At 47.3% G+C, this 15989-nt stretch overlaps 1 protein-coding gene across 1 annotated transcript; it reads right to left on the reverse strand.

Moving 5' to 3' along the window:
* Positions 1–412: 412 nt before the first annotated feature.
* Positions 413–14487, reverse strand: LOC116452175 (major facilitator superfamily domain-containing protein 1-like). Its single transcript, XM_032126369.1, is given in 14 exon segments — positions 413–526; positions 811–922; positions 1094–1233; positions 1778–1918; positions 2547–2655; positions 4141–4241; positions 5095–5210; positions 6686–6772; positions 6775–6840; positions 7320–7460; positions 8190–8245; positions 8338–8462; positions 12907–12997; positions 14462–14487. Coding segments are annotated over 14 exon segments (1425 nt in total).
* Between the last annotated feature and the right edge of the window lie 1502 nt (positions 14488–15989).

The raw sequence follows: 15989 nt of genomic DNA on the forward strand, positions 1-15989 counted from the left end.
AGAGGCTTATCTAGAGCACTGAGTGAAACAGCAGGCCTGCTGGGTGCTAGCAAGTGCTGTTGTGCAGGATTCTGGTGGCAGAGTGGCCAGGCACACCTTCACAGGCAGTTGTGCTGCAAGGTTGACAAGCAGCTGTCTAACGGCTCATGAACAAGGGTAGCTAGGTGAGCTTCACTGACTGCAGTGCAGACCTTAAAGTGCCCCATGCAGGTGTGTGGGTGTTGGACAATGCCCAAGAACCACAGAGGAGACCCCTGTGCCACGCCTAAGAAAGCAGAAAGATTCCCAGTCTGCAGACAATTGCCTTCAAGATTCCCTTTAAAGATGTTTAAAGTACACAGACTAAAACACTTTCAGGCAGAAGTGATCAGTGGTGTGTCTGGCAGTGCAATCGTTCTCTCCCTGCCAAGGTTCAGCTGACAGAGTCTTCAGTTCCTGTGTCATCATCAAGGAGCTGTGCTGCATCTGCAGGGTCTCTGTCCTGCCCCACAGGTGCTCCCTTTCTGGTTCTGTCCAGGATCCCATCCTGGAAAATCAAGGCAGCAATTGGTGACAAAAGGACACTGTTTTTCCTGTACATACACATTGCCACAGTTGGGTCCTGGCCCTTGCCCTCACTGTCTTGCAGAAAACATACAGCCACCAATGGCTTGGTAGCAGGAAAAACTGTGATGTATCGGTACAGAGCAGAGGGTTCTCCTTTTATGCAGTCCCTTTTTGAGAGTCATTCACATACACACCCAACAGCTATTACTTTGTTAAAAGGAGCTCAGTGATACAGAGTTATTCTTCACCTTTTATCACACATACCTGATACTTGTCCACAACACTGAGGCTAACCGAGGCAATGATGCATGCGACAGCATTAGCCAGCGTAAAGATCATTATCTGTTGCTGGCACCACAGAGGGATCTTTAATTCACTAGAAAGCCAAAACAGGAGAGAACAACCAGTCACTTAAAGATACTTAAGGCATTTCTCTAGTTGCCTGCAGCATCAGGTTGCAAACCCCCTGATTCCTGTTCACACTGCTCCACTAAAGCACTGGTGACTTCTCTGCTTATTTAAAAAAAAAAAGATAAAGAATTCTTACCTGGACTTTGTTCCCAGAATGTGTCCAACAGTCAGATTTGAAAGGCCAGCACCAGCCATCTGTACAGAAGTTGCCAGCCCCATCGCTGTCCCTAAAGTTACTTGGGGGACCACAAGCGGTATAGATGGCCACATACTAGCCTGGGGAGAGCAATGAGAACAGAAACTCAGAGCCTATTTAAAGATGCTAGATGGACATTCATTCAAAAAGGAATTATTCCCACTAAGTAAACCTTTATACTTGCTCATCAAGAAATCTGGTGTCTGTCCCTCCAGCCTATTGGCTGATTCTAGACATCCTTTCCAAGCAGCTTCAGACAGCACAGACAGCACAGGTTATCTGAAACTGAAATAACCTGATTCATATTTCAGAATGGGAGTCAGACCTGATGATTTAACTGATGAGACTCATAGGAGATCCAGGTGTTACCATCAAGGTAAAAGAGCACCAAGCAAGCATAGCAAGGTTAATGCTTTGCACTGTATTGAGTGCTTCCTCGCTGTGCTCTGCCTTCTGCTCCATGTTGATTCTTTAGGGTTATTTGTTACTAAGCAAAGACTACAGGTTTGCAGAGCCAATGACTTCAACCTGTGGCTGTGAAACCTGCTCAGCAGAGCAGCAGTAATACGCCATCTAGATGTAGGAGTGTAGCCACAATACCCCCAGCTACCATTGAGAACTCACAGCAGCGAAGGAGTAAGTGATCCCCAGCCAGATGGTAGAGACCAGTGGAGGCACAGATGTGAATGCCAGGAGAGCGAAGACTGGCAGAGTCAGCATGGCACAGCCAACAGCAAGGACACCTCTCAGTCCAGCGTAGTCCAGGTGAAGGGAACAAACAGAAAGGCTCTTCCAGGGTATCCTGCTTCCCATGGGTCCTAGTGGCACATGGGGCTGCACAAAGTGGGCTGGCAGGAGTGGCAGTGACATGGCATTTCCTGGCTGTTGGCAGTGTAGCAGACCAGCTGTTCTACCTCTTGCATACTCTGAACTGAGACTGAAATGTTACTAGGTGTCTGGTACTCAGGCAAAACCCCAGGCTTTTACAAAACAGGAGGGAAAACATCATTGTATCGCAACAATTATGGAAATAAGGAATGGAAGCTGTTAGACAAAACAGGGCCTGATTGCATGCAGATTGTCCTTTCCCATCTACTTGCAAAGCTTATCCCAGTTCTTTCTGTTCCAGTCTCAGACTTCCCAAAACACACAGCCATGTACCATGGGTTGATGCTACCATAGCACAATTACAGGACAGAGGTAAAAACGGGGGAATGTTACTTCTTGTAATTTAAGTCAGGGTAAGGCGCATCTCACCTTTGCAAGGATATGAAGGACTCCTCATTCAGCCGCAACAGGTGAAATTCTGTTTGAGGGGGCTGTAGCAGACATTTCAAAAAATTCGGAACAAGTTATGGAACAAGAGTGCTTCCGTGTTTTGGGTATTCACAATTAATATGCCAACTGCTGTGGAGAGAATGAGGGAGTTGTCGTACACTGCCCCAGAAATATGAGTGGCTGCCTGCTGATTGTAACCAGAATATTTATCCTGGATAAACTTGCTAAAAATAAAATGAAGCCAAGAAAAAACCATAATTAGTATTCTTGATCTGGTTATTTTGATAGAAAGTAAGTTTGAGCACAAGCATATGGGCAGGAAGGGTTTGAATGAGAGGACTTGTAAACAAGCTTGATTCCATCTGGTTTGTAGTGCCAAGCCTTTGGTGGTTTATTTTCTTTTTAATTGGTGCACACCACAGAGGAGCTGATATTTTCAGACACTTTCGAGACACTTTTGCAAGTGCAGAGTGAAACTGCAGATTCAAGTGGAACATGTGTTTCCTTCCGTCAACATAGCTCACAGCAGCAATGTGCTGTCACCTGTCCAAACCACATGGGTGAAGTTTTGACATCCTCTTTTAAGAAGCAAAAAGCCTTATCAGTTCAAGGGAGTGAATGCTGAGGGGCAGGACAATGGTCTAAAAATAATCCAGCAGCAAAGATCAGCATTTATGTTGAATATCTACATTTGAGAAATACTAGGAATTGTCCCAGGGAAATTCTTTTAAGGAGACCTGGTTATAGCAAAAAACACCCATTGTCAAAACCAGCCTTTCACCTTTGTTAGGGACATGCAGAAATTTCATTAAACTTCCTCTAATTCTTTATAGAATTTACAGTCATTCAGTGTAACAGCTTTCACAAAGGTTTTTTTAGAGATCTTGTAGCTACTTAGATTTGGCTACATGTATGGCTACTTCCCATCAGTTGTCATGTTGATGACATTTCTTCCCTCCTGATTTCACAGTGGCTTCCTACGCATCACTAATGAAATACTACCAAAATAATTTTATTTCTTTTACTGCAGGCCGTACCTAATATAAAAGTTCATGCTCATTATGTGACAGAAGCCACATCATCCACAAACGGGAACAAAGCAGCAAAACAAGTCTGTGGTAGAGCCCCAAGACAGAAGCAGGAGTCTCAAATTAGATGGCTAGGTTGCTTTCTTTTAAGCAAAGGCAGGCATTAAAAAGTGTGAAGCCTTCACCAGATACAAAGGCTTTCACCAGATACAAACCCAGGCTGAGTAAGCCTAGTTATGTTCCAGACACAGCAGAGTGCAGCAGCTGCAGGACAGAGCTGCCCCAGGCTTGTGAAGCTGACACCCCACCCAGCTCAGGAGACACCCACTTTGCTGGTCTATCACAAGGTGAAATGTCTATGGGCTGTTTTTTAAATGGAGTATTTCTTCCCATTCTCCCAAATCCTTCTGATCCTACTTTGGCAGTGTTTGAAGCTTTAAATATTGGATGAATCATTTTCCTTTAAGGTATTTTTGCTGTCTTCCAGAAGCTTCTCTCATCTTTGAAGGGAAAGAAAGGTCAAAGAACTCTCAAACCTTTAGGTGTTAAAGGCATGTTTCTCCACATTTCATGAGTGGAAGGAGCAAGCCCATTACCCCTGTATTTCCCAGTCTGCCCAAAATCAAGGCCTGCAAGGCTTTGTCGGCTCATGTCGGTCAGGAGGCCACAGCCATAGAACACCTGGCGTCTACCACAAAGGGGAAGACTCCGTTGTAGAAGAACATGATGGTGAGGACCAGGAGCCAGCAGCGAAGGGGAGGGTGCTGGATGTCCTGAATCTGCTGCAAAGACAAGATGTGCCCTCACTCCTGAGGAAAACAGCCCAGCTTCACACCAGAGTCACTTTCTGCAAGCCACTGAAGGGCACAAGAGATTTAAGAAGTAATGGCAAGTAAAAGGGAACTGAAAGGCAGCTCATGCACCTCTAAGTGAAATATGGGATGTGCTGACTCTAAAACATTCCTTCTTTAACACTATCCAGTAAAGAAAACAAAAAAAACTTTCTTATTTTTATAAAGGTTCTGGCTGCAAGAGATTGTTTTGAGCAGGCTCTGTTAAGAGTCCACTGCACATCCTTAAGTGAAACACAACGGAAAGGTACACTATAAACAGGAGTCACAACACAGCTGCAGAAACCGGTTGAGAGTACTGTCATGAGAAGGAAGCCATCTAATCAAAGTGACATAAAAACTGCAGACCAAAGTTGCTTGTAATGCTTGTTCCTGGACAGCAGAATGCAAGCAGGAATTGAAGATAAGGGCTGGCAAGAGAGAGTTCAGTACTGCCCAGATAAGCTATTTGCTATCCTGGATCCTGAAAGCAGTTCAGAGGGAGTCTACCAGCTAGTTTTGTGCACAGAATGCTCCTCTGAGCCACCTACAGTCAGGAAGTAACTGGCTCAGAAAGCTACTGCTATTCCAAGTGCTACCTCGGCTCTCTGGAAGGCTCTAGGCAGGGAACTCTGGGCTGGTGGCTCACAGATGTGATCTGCTCAGCACTGCTCTGCAGTGTTGAACCGAGGGGTGGGAATGCCCTCTCCTGGCCAGGACTGGCTCCTGTTGCTGCAGCCTTCCCTGCGCTCCGAAGACAGTGTTCCTGCACCTGGGATTTCCAGGATGGACAAGCACCACGTACCACTTTTTTTGATTCTTGCTGGATAATACCATCCAAGCCCAGCTGCCTCGTGCCCACTTTATCAAGTACACTGACTGTGAGGGTTGAAACAAACCCCAGCACACAGAGCAGGCTCCCTGGGAAAAACAAGAGGTGTTAGAGTGGAGAGCACTGAATGACAAAACCCACTGCATGTAAAATGCTTAATTCTCCATGACTCCTAAGTGTGGCTTCTCTTAAAACATAGAGTAGTACCCTTCACCTTGCACCACCCTGTCACAATCCCTGAGCTCTGCCCACTGAGCTCCCATGGCTGCAGGACTGCCTGAGGCCGGTGAGGCTAAAGCCACTTCAGTCTCTCAGGCAGAGCTCAGCTGGCCTGTGGCTAGAATGCTCCTGACCTGCAGCAGTCCTCTGCAATACACCCAAGGTAAAAGCAAGGCAGACACTGGGAAACTTCCCTGGTCCCCAGAACAGGGGTGGCATTTCAGGGCTGAACAATGAAGAGGCTGTACCACTTCATTGGTGTGACCTGCTCCAGTTACCACAGCAATCTGACCTGTGAGCACAGGCAGCTCCAGAGCAGTGAGACTGGTTATGCTGCATACGCCAAAGCAAGTTTGGCAATGGACATCTGCTGCAGACATCCTTCTCAGAAAGAGTTCTGTACCCATTTTGTTTTTCCAAAGAGCCAAAACAGCTTCTGAGATGCATGCACACTTTGTCTGATGCATTGACCCCTTCATGGGCTACACAAGTCACTGTACTGTGCTTGCAAATGCTGCCTGAGCACAAAACTAAATGTCAGACAGGATGTGACACCCCATGCCCACCACAGCTTTCTCTCTGAGAGCTGGAATCAGAGGACACTAGTGGGTTTCAATTTCTGCAAGAGATTTATCACACACATGCATCCTCTTTTCAGTGGGTGATGGCCCATACTGCCTTGTTGTTTGGTAAATAACACTTTTCTATAATCACTGAGTCTTTGTACACAGAGGGCTCTGAAGCAAGTCTCCCTAACCTCACCATTCCAGCAGAGTACCCATGTGCCATTTAAGCCCCTCCTTCCACTAGAGAGAGATCTCATCTCACTGCACCAAAAAGAGGAGAGAAGCTCAAATCTTCTAAAAATACAAGCCCTGGAATAGATTCACACTAAGAAAAGTGCAGTTCAGGTTCTGCTTCTCACAGTAATTTAACCATGTTTTCAATCAGCCACGTGCAAGGCATCTTCTGCTGGGACCAGTACAGACACTGCTGCAGAATCAGCATGTTCTGCTGGCCAAAGTACAGAATAACAAACACTTTTCATTCCTGTCTCTTTCACTCTGAAGTTTCTATTCCATGGGAGTATGTCTATATGAAGTACTGACTGACTGTGATTGCAGATGTTAAAATATGTCCAGAAAACAAAACTGTCAGGCTGACACTAGGGAGTTAGAGAGGGTTTTTTGGCATCAGTGCAGAAGCACTCATTGCACACAGAAAGCAACAGGAAAAACTGGAAAATCATGTGCCACTTCTTGCTACCTCACTACCTCTTTCACATTCTTTTAATCATTGGACAAAACAGGCTGGCCTGGGTCTAGAAAACACCAAAGAAACTCACCTCCCCAGAATGTCCACTGCATTCCAAACTTTGTCTCAAACTATTGGGTGAAGAAAAAATTGAGGACACTCCCAAGATGGGAGAAAGAGTCAGTCCAAATGCCAGTGCCAGCTCCTTCCCCTTGAACCTGAAGGCTGTGATACAAGTCTGCACAACTTGGAGAAGAGAAAAATCCTCTCTTGAACAGACAGGCTTGACCAAAAGCATGGCACAGAAGCCACAGCTCTCTCAAGCTAGAGAGCTCAGGCTGGGGGATGCTCTACGCAAGCCAAGAGGATACCTGTGCCAGAGGAGGTATGTGCCAGCCTCATAGTCCATTTTAGAATGTACTAAATCATGCAGGGGCATGGGAGGTGAACTTATCGCTCCTATAAGGCAAGGAAAAACAACTCCAAAAGCAGAGAAATCACATGTCAATCCCCACCCTTGAGAGAAGGACAGTGTTTTAGAGGGGAAGACTTCTTAAACACTTCATCACACATTAAATCAAGGAACAGTGTTCTGCTGGCAACACAAGTCCCTGGGGAAGAGCAGGTGAAGCTGACTGGTAGGAAAAGGGTCTAGGCAGCAAAAATGTATCATGACCCTTTGGTGAGATGTAAATATGAGAATATGAAAAGATGTAAATGTGAATTAGTCAGTGACCCATTCCCAGAACCAAAGAGCAGTCTTCCTGTCATCTTTGGGAGGAGGTATGGCGAGCCATTGTAGTGTGAGCCTAAAGCAAAGATGGATGATCCCAGCACAGTGAGAAGAAAGAAAACAAAAACACCAACTAGGGAGAAACAGAAAAAGTGCACAAACCTCAACAGACATGCTGAAATCAGGACAAAAGCATTCTGTGTCAAAAAGCTAAAGAACAACCTCAAAACACACCAGTAAATGTTATCAGTTTACTCTCCATTTTCAATTTTGTAAAGACTGGTCTCTATAAAATGACTTGGCAATCCTCAAAAAAATTATGATATTATCATGGTGGGAGGTTAGAGAGGCAAAGCAAGTGGCAGGGGACTCTGAAGAGGACTCTGAACTCTATAATCTCTGACCTTGCCCTGAGCTCCATTGCAGACTATGACCTAGAGGACATGATCTTCTCTGTGCCTCTCTCCCCTCTCTAAGACATTTACCTCTGTGATACAGAGCATGACTGCATTTGCTAGGACTGCTTTCAGCACACACCAGAGCAAATGCCAGAGCTGGGAACAGAACCCTGCTTTATCACTTTGTCCCATCAAAAACATGTAATACTATTCTCTGTCATGTCTATGTCAGAGAAAAGTGTGTTTACTGCTGCGCTGTGTCAATTCAGGTTAAGTCAGTGGTCAAAGCATGAATGTCTCAGTTGCTCAGCTGACCATCACACACCCACACACAGAGCTGTCCCTACTCTCCACCACTCTGTGGTGTTAGTACAGTGGGACCTTTAATCATCCCTTTGCATTGAAAGCGCAGCCTGAAATTCCACTTCAGTACAGGAATAAATTCTTTGAACCCCAGAACTTACAGCAATTTCCCAGTTTATCAATCAGGAATCTAGCCAGAATAACCACTACTGCATTTCTGGGAGAAAACTAGAACAGAAATGTGCGTCTCACTGCCTGGAAGCAACTACCAAAACACCCCATCCCCAAAGCTAGAGCAAAGTGACTCACGTCCAAGCATAGATTGCGTACAGCAGGTTGTACTGAGCTGGAGTCATTCCCAAGCCTTCCCCACACTCTGGTGTGCTGTTATGCCTGGTGCTGTTATGGTGAGTTCCATTGGGGCAGGTCAAGTTCTGTACAAGTCACAGAGCCTTTGTGAGGTGCAGATACAGACAAAAACTCATGCATGCCTTTAAAAATGGTTTCTATTTCTTCTGCTCAGTTCCCAATTCCATGACCAGCCAGCCATTAGGGGACTTATGTCTTCTCCCAGACAGACAGCCCTTGTCAAATGGGAAATGACTGGCCACTGGCACAGCACGGCTTCCCTTTCCCTTCCTGTGGCAGTAGCAGCAAGAGCTCAGCACATTTATACACATTTCAGTCCAGAAGAAAAGCCAGGAGACTGCACCATCAGCTTTATCTGATCCCTTAGTTTCTTGGCTATAGTTCACCTTGATCTGACTCCTCATTCCATAGTCTGAAGTCTTATGCAACATGTAAATACGAAACTTAGTGTTAGTCTGTATTAATTCATAGTTCTAAGGCATTTGTTGAAGAGTAGAAAACTGATAGACCTGGCATGATTGAATAACATTGCTACTGTCGTGGTTTGACACTGACCAAATACCAGGCACCCATGAAAGTTGCTCAGTTGCCCTCCCCTGCCACAGCTGGGCAGAGGTGAGAAAAATTTAACGAAGGCTTCATGAGTTGAGATAAGGACTGGGAAAGAACACTCCAAAGGCAAAACAGGCTCAACTTAGAGGTACAAAGTATATTTATTACTAACAAAATCAGAGGAGGATAATGAGAAGTGAAATAAGCCCTTAAAACACCTTTTCCCCCTCCAACCCCTCCCTCCTTCCCACTGACAGCGGGTGGGAGGTTTGGTCAGTTCGTCACCCGAGGGTTTGTTCCGCTGCTCAGGGAGAGGAGTCCTCCCCCTGCTGCACCGTGGGGTCCCTTCCCACGGGAGACAGTTCTCCGTGAACTCCAACGTGAGAGTTGCCATCTCACGAGCAGCAGCTCCCTGCGACCTGCTGCACCGTGAGTCCCTCCCACGGGCAAACAGTCCTCCAGAAGTGCTGCACCGTGGGTGGGTCACTCTTCCACGGGGTGCAGTCCTCCGAGGCCAGGCTGCTCCAGCCTGGGAGCAGGGCCCTCTCTCTGCACCGGCTCTGCCCCTGGATCCCAGCCTCCTGCAGGCATCCACCCGCTCCGGCGTGGGCACCTCCCCCAGGGGCTGCGGGTGGATCTCTGCATCCCCCGGGGGTCCCCAGGGGCTGCGGGTGGATCTCTGCATCCCCCGGGAATCCCCAGGGGCTGCGGGTGGATCTCTGCATCCCCCATGGATCCCTAGTGGCTGCGGGTGGATCTCTGCATCCCCCGGGGATCCCCAGGGGCTGTGGGTGGATCTCTGCATCCCCCGGGGGTCCCCAGGGGCTGCGGGTGGATCTCTGCATCCCCCGGGGATCCCCAGGGGCTGCGGGTGGATCTCTGCATCCCCCATGGATCCCCAGGGGCTGCGGGTGGATCTCTGCATCCCCAGGGGCTGCGGGTGGATCTCTGCATCCCCCATGGATCCCCAGGGGCTGCGGGTGGATCTCTGCATCCCCCGGGGATCCCCAGGGGCTGCGGGTGGATCTCTGCATCCCCCGTGGATCCCCAGGGGCTGCGGGTGGATCTCTGCATCCCCCGGGGATCCCCAGGGGCTGCAGGGGCACAGCTGCTTCCCCATGTTCTTCACCACGGCCTGCAGAGGAATCTCAGCTTCAGCAGCTGGAGCACCTCCTCCCCCTCCTTCGTTAGCACAGAGGCGTTACCATCATCTCTACCCGGCCCAGCCTTGGCCAGTGCCATGTCCATCTTCAGAGCCATCAGGGACTGACTGCTGGACATGGTGGAAGCTTCCAGCAGCTTCTCACAGAAGCCACCTCTGTGGCCCCCCCGCTACCAAAAACCAGCCATGCAAAACCAGCACAGCTACTGAAAAGCAACATCTCCTCAACACCATATGATCAGGAAACCCCCGCTAGGATCTTCCAGCTTCTGAAAATCCATCTGCATTAGAAAATGAGTCCTGGGTCTTCACATCAGCAGGTACAAGCTAAACACCTCGAATAACCACAAGAGAAATGTGATTTTAATCACATGATTTTTATATGGCCATTGTACAGTGTCACAACCCCTCAGACCTGCTGCAGCAGAAATATCTGATGATGCAGGGAAGCAGCTCTCTAGAATGAAGTGTTTCACTGCGAGCCCTCATCTCAGCTGCTCCAACTACTTTGGTATCACTGGTGTGAGACAGGGAGAGGCTAAATTCACTAGAGTAAAAATATATCAAAAGTGTCAACAGATAGAAACTCTGCATAGTACAAATAACAGAAAAATATGGTTTACTTTCACTACCTTACAAACTTACCTAGGTTACAAAATGTGACATAATACTGACCTATTTTTTGGGGGTGGGCATGCTCGTGTTTGCAATAACAAACTGCACCCAATTTAGCCCAGAGTTCACTGTCTGAATGTTAGGGACTGACTGCATTCAAATTAAAAAAACCAAAAAAAACAACCAACTTGCAAGCTCTAGTTATTCCTCCCTGGCTACTGAGGCACACAGAGAACAGGGCGGTGACTCTCCATGTACACGCACTGACCTGCCAGCAGACAGCACATGCGAGGCAAATCCTCTCAGGAGACATGGAAATAAATGCAGACATGACAGGAAAATGAGTCAAGTAAGAATTTGTCAAGCGTTCAGAAATTAAGCTTTGGCACTCTGGCATCTCTGGAGAAATCCCAGCAATATGCTGGGATGTCAGTCTGAACCCCGAACAATAGCATTTTCCATAATCTGAGACTGTGACTAGTTTTTAGAAGAGAGAGTCCTCCTCTGACCCCCCTGCACGGTTCCGTCTTTGGCCCAGCAAACATGTGAAGTGATGCCTGCAGTGCCAGAAGGTTTGGATCTGGAGACTGAGAAAAACTTTCCTCGTGCCCTACTTCCGCTGTCTCCCAGCCCAGGGCCGGAACTGATGGTCAGTGCTATGGATCTCCTACGTGCAGGGGTGTGAAGTCCTGACCGGCCTTCATTAGTGCGGTGACAGGGAGCCAACACCATCAAGCAAGGGCAAGCGTTACATTCCCAGTTATCCCGGCAGCAGAGTAACATGTGGAAAAGACTCCACTACTGGAATAAGTAGTAAAGTAGGTATGTTTATTCCAGCACTGGGATGCATGGGGGATAATTCCTCCAAGGTCATGCGTGCTGACAGCTCCATTCAGCTTGGTGTATATTGGGTTTCAAGTTCCATATTCATTAAGTTTCCCAATACACCTATGCATATTCATTACCTAGGCCTGCCTAGCCTTGCCTCGTATTACAATGAGCCCAAAAGTCATTTACATCCGCGTTGAGCTTGCTCAGTGTCATCTGGTGGTCGTGGGCAGGGGGCGCTGAGATGAAGTAAAGGGTCTTCCTCCTTCTGAACTTTTCACCTTGCTTCCCTGCACATGCTCTTTATGTCCCTGGCCCAAGTCCAAACTTCAAGGCTGGTTTAAGTTAGTTTTAGGTTGAAAACAGGATCTTTGGTCAAGATTCCTTCCCTTTATCAATACTCTTCTATCTTCTCATCCTGCTTTGGTAGGCACAATAAGTGTTGAGCAAGCTGTATGTGTTGTTTTTAACAAACAGCTTCTTAGCAAATCATTTAACCTCTGCTTCCCCCTCCTCCTCTGATTCAAGAGAAAGTCCAAACCCTTCACGGCTTGCCCCAGCTTCTGCATCTCCACAGTGGATATGCCAGTAACAACCGCTCACCCCCAGCATCTGGGAGGCAAGACCCTGGAGCATGACTCTGGTAGCGACACCACAGGAAAAGGTTTGGGAACTCCACTGGTGACCAACACCTCCATCTTGTTATAAACGACCCAGATCTGATATGGAAATGAGTTATTAAAATTTATTGAGAACTCAATAAAAATGCCAAAGCAAAAGAGGACATCCCTGGGAACATGGCTGGATGCCAGAGGCTTGCCCACAAAATGGCGACCCTGCCTTTTAGACCCCTGTGATTGCATCAGCCTAATGCATATTTATTTAGTTTTGCATAGCCCCGCCCCCTTGTCAATCTTTTGGGAGCCCGCTCTTTTCTGTTGCTGTGGCCTTTAGGGTCCTCATTGGTTGGAGTCCTTTTTCCTTGGTTATTCCTTTTATGGTGGTGCCTTTTAAGTCTGGCTGGCAACAGCCCGGCCCTTTGCAAACCCCACGGAACTGGTATTACAACATACAGATCATACAGCCCCGTAAAACCAACCCTAACAACCAAACCACCCCAGCAACATTAAACATTTCAACATATCCTATCACCTTGATATTTCCCCTGGGAAAATATCATAATATCCAACATCACAACTCATAATATAACTCATAACCCATAATTCATGCAACATACGGCGAAAGCCAGCTCTCAATAATTGATATATAACAGTCTTGCTGGTTCAGCCCCTTTTTGCATGGCCTGGACAGGGGCCCAGCTGGTACCCCTGGCTCCGATCCCCAGCACTCACACCCTGGAACTGCTGCTGCAGGATGCTGGGGATGTCGAAGCAGAAGTAGGAGCTGAAGGTGCGAAGGCAACTGAAGAGCAGCGTGATGAACCTGTAAGAGGCTGAGGCAGAGCGGACCCTCCTCACCCTCCCATCACAGCCATCCCACAGGTCCTGCCAAGCCCCAGCTGGGCCTTGGGTGTGGGGGGCCCAGCCTGACCCAGAGCCTCCCACCACCCTCCATGCTTGCCCCACTCCGCTGCTGCCATGGCTGAACCGCTGCCCTAGCCCACCCCACTCTAGGAGCCTGGGCGAGGCCTCCCCCAGGGCTGAGCCACAGCAGGAAGGGGCTGGGGGGACGCTGAGGAGAAAGAAGCCAAAACAGCGAGATAAATTGGAGGAACTGACCTCGGTCAGAGAGGGGGAATTTCATAACAAGAATGAGACTGTCCACATGAAAGGAACAGTACAGAAGAAACTGGTTTGTAATACATCATAAACTGGTCAGGAGTCCAAAATACAATGTTCTGGGGGGAAAAGGCATCTCTAGAGGTGTGTTACTGGAAGTGTCTTATATAAAACACGGGGAAGAGCAGTCTCTGAAGGGAGGAGGGAGCATTGCATGAACGGATTGATAGAAACCAGCCAAGTGTTAGAGGTTCCTCATTATCACAGGAGCAGGGTCTTGGCCAATGACAAGGAAAAACAACACACCCAACACCCCAAGCCCATGTATCATTGAAAGGGTAAGTATATTTCTCTTTCCATTTGAAGAGTATTTCCTAGCCAAATGAGGCATAAAGAGCCATCAATAAGGCAAACCCCTCAATGGCACCTGTGCAGGCCCGTGCATTACCTGGTCTTAAACAGAACTTGGGAAATACATGAGCAAGATTGTGACATGGCAGTCTGTGCTTCACGGCTGGCAGCAGGATTTGGGAACTCAGGAGTTTCTTCCCATTCCTGTGTCAGTGGATCAAAGATTCATTGGGAATGTAGGAATGTGATGTTAAACAAAAGTTTTTCAACAACAAGTCTACTGAAAATAGTTCAAGAATAATTTTAGGAGCATCTGACTTATGAAAAGTCAGTCTACAAGGTATCCTCAAAGTCTGTATTTATAAATGCTGTTGCTTTAGACATCACTTATGCTGCCATGTAGAAGTTTTTATTTTGCCCTGCCCTATGACTTCGCCCTTCCTTGGACTGCCGGTGTGGAGGATGCTGAAATAGTGTTATTGCCTTATGTGAGGAGGATGCTTCATGCTGCCAACCCATGTCCTTACCCAGCTGTGCTGGGCAGACTGTGAGCAGGTGAGCCCCCACCCACCTGTTCACTCACTTCCCCCAGTATGATGGGGAAGAGCATTGGAAGGGCAATAGGGCAAAAGTGAGGAAAAAACCCACAAAGCGTTATAGGTTGAGATACAGACATATAAATAAGTGAAAGGGAACAAAAATGAAGGGAAAAATCCCACCAAGTAATGCACAAGCAATCACTAACCATCAACAGACTGATGTCGACCCAGGCAATGATCACCATGGTTACCTTGGAAAAACCTCCTCCTCAGCTTACTTGCGGAACATGATGCCAGATGGCATGGGGCGTCTCTGGTCAGCTAAAGAAAGTGTGGCTGTGTGACCAGCACTGTTCTCCTCACCAGCCTGAGCATAGCACTGTACCAGCTGCTGTGCACAAAACAAACTCTTTCCCAGCTAAACCCAGTACACTATGAACCAGATCCTGAAAGGAATTCTTTTGGCCGAACAAGAAGGTTTTATAATAGCATTTAGCAAAAATAGAAGTGTCTGGATAATAATAACATTTATATAGATGTATATACTTTTATATATATATATATATAAATATATATATATATATAATTTTTGCAAATGTTGTATGTATACATAAATTTGTATAGCATATATATATATATATATATATATATATAACGTGTATATCCTGTGTGTGATTGATTTGAAAACTAGTGTTAGAGCTTTTCTAGTGATCTGTAGGTCTCAGGTAGGGGCGTGTCCCAACACTGCTAAGGACAGCAGGACCCTGTTCTGTGCCAAGCTTTGTAGAGCTTCTAAGCTGTTTGTGCCACTGCTGGTGTTTGTATCCACCTCAGGAGCCTGTGTTCCAACCACAGTTCTTATAAAAGATATGCTGGATAAAACTCACTGTGGTGCCAAAGGGATAGGAAAAATGTATCAGCATCCTGCAATGTAAATAATGACTTGGAGTGTGGTGATGCGATACTTTTATTGTATTTTTATATGTTCTCTGTACCCCGATGGTTCATCCCTACCTTCCCCACTCCTATTCCCAGTTGGTTTCCCCCAGACCCAAGCCGCTCCCCTGGTGCTCCCTACATGGTTGTTCTCCTCCCCTTGTTCTGGCTCTTTCCCTATCAATCACCCAAACCCCTCCTGTTGTTCCCCAAGGTCCAGTGTCCATCATGTGAAACCTCCCAATTTACCCTTATATGGTCCCCATCAATCCCCCGAGACCCTACCCCTCTAGATACCGCCTCCTTTGGAAATCCCCTAAACCTCGATGCCCCATTGGGGCAGGTGATCCCTTTCCCCTCCTCCCCTTGGGGCTATTGGCCCAAGGAAATGTCTATCCTCGTCCACATCCCTCCCTTAGAGATTTCTATTGGTCCCCAGTTAAGCCATCCCCGTTGTACCACCTCCCTTTATAAGAGGTTCCTCGGAGCTGTTCAGGGCTTGTCCTTTGTGAGTTCCCTCCAATAACCTTGGATTATCTCCTGTGGCAAGCCTCCTTGCTACTTCTTATCCTCTCCCTCGTCGGGACTGCTGACAGCCACTGTGCCTGGAGCTTCAGCTCCCCTGGGCAGAGCTGAACTCCTGAGGAGCAGCTTTAAAGCCGAGAGCCTCCAGCTGCTCCCCACTCCTGTCGCACACCGCAGGAGCTAGCCTGGGCAGTGGTCAGTGGCGGTCACTGCGACATTGGAGATACTGCATTTATTTGGACATTGAGTCTGGACACACACTTCCAATTTTTTCCTCCAGAAATATTTTGGTGTATATATATATATATATATATATATATACACGCATACATATACAAATGAAAT

The sequence above is a fragment of the Corvus moneduloides genome, chromosome 16 (assembly GCF_009650955.1).
Source record: "Corvus moneduloides isolate bCorMon1 chromosome 16, bCorMon1.pri, whole genome shotgun sequence".
NCBI lineage: Eukaryota > Metazoa > Chordata > Aves > Passeriformes > Corvidae > Corvus > Corvus moneduloides.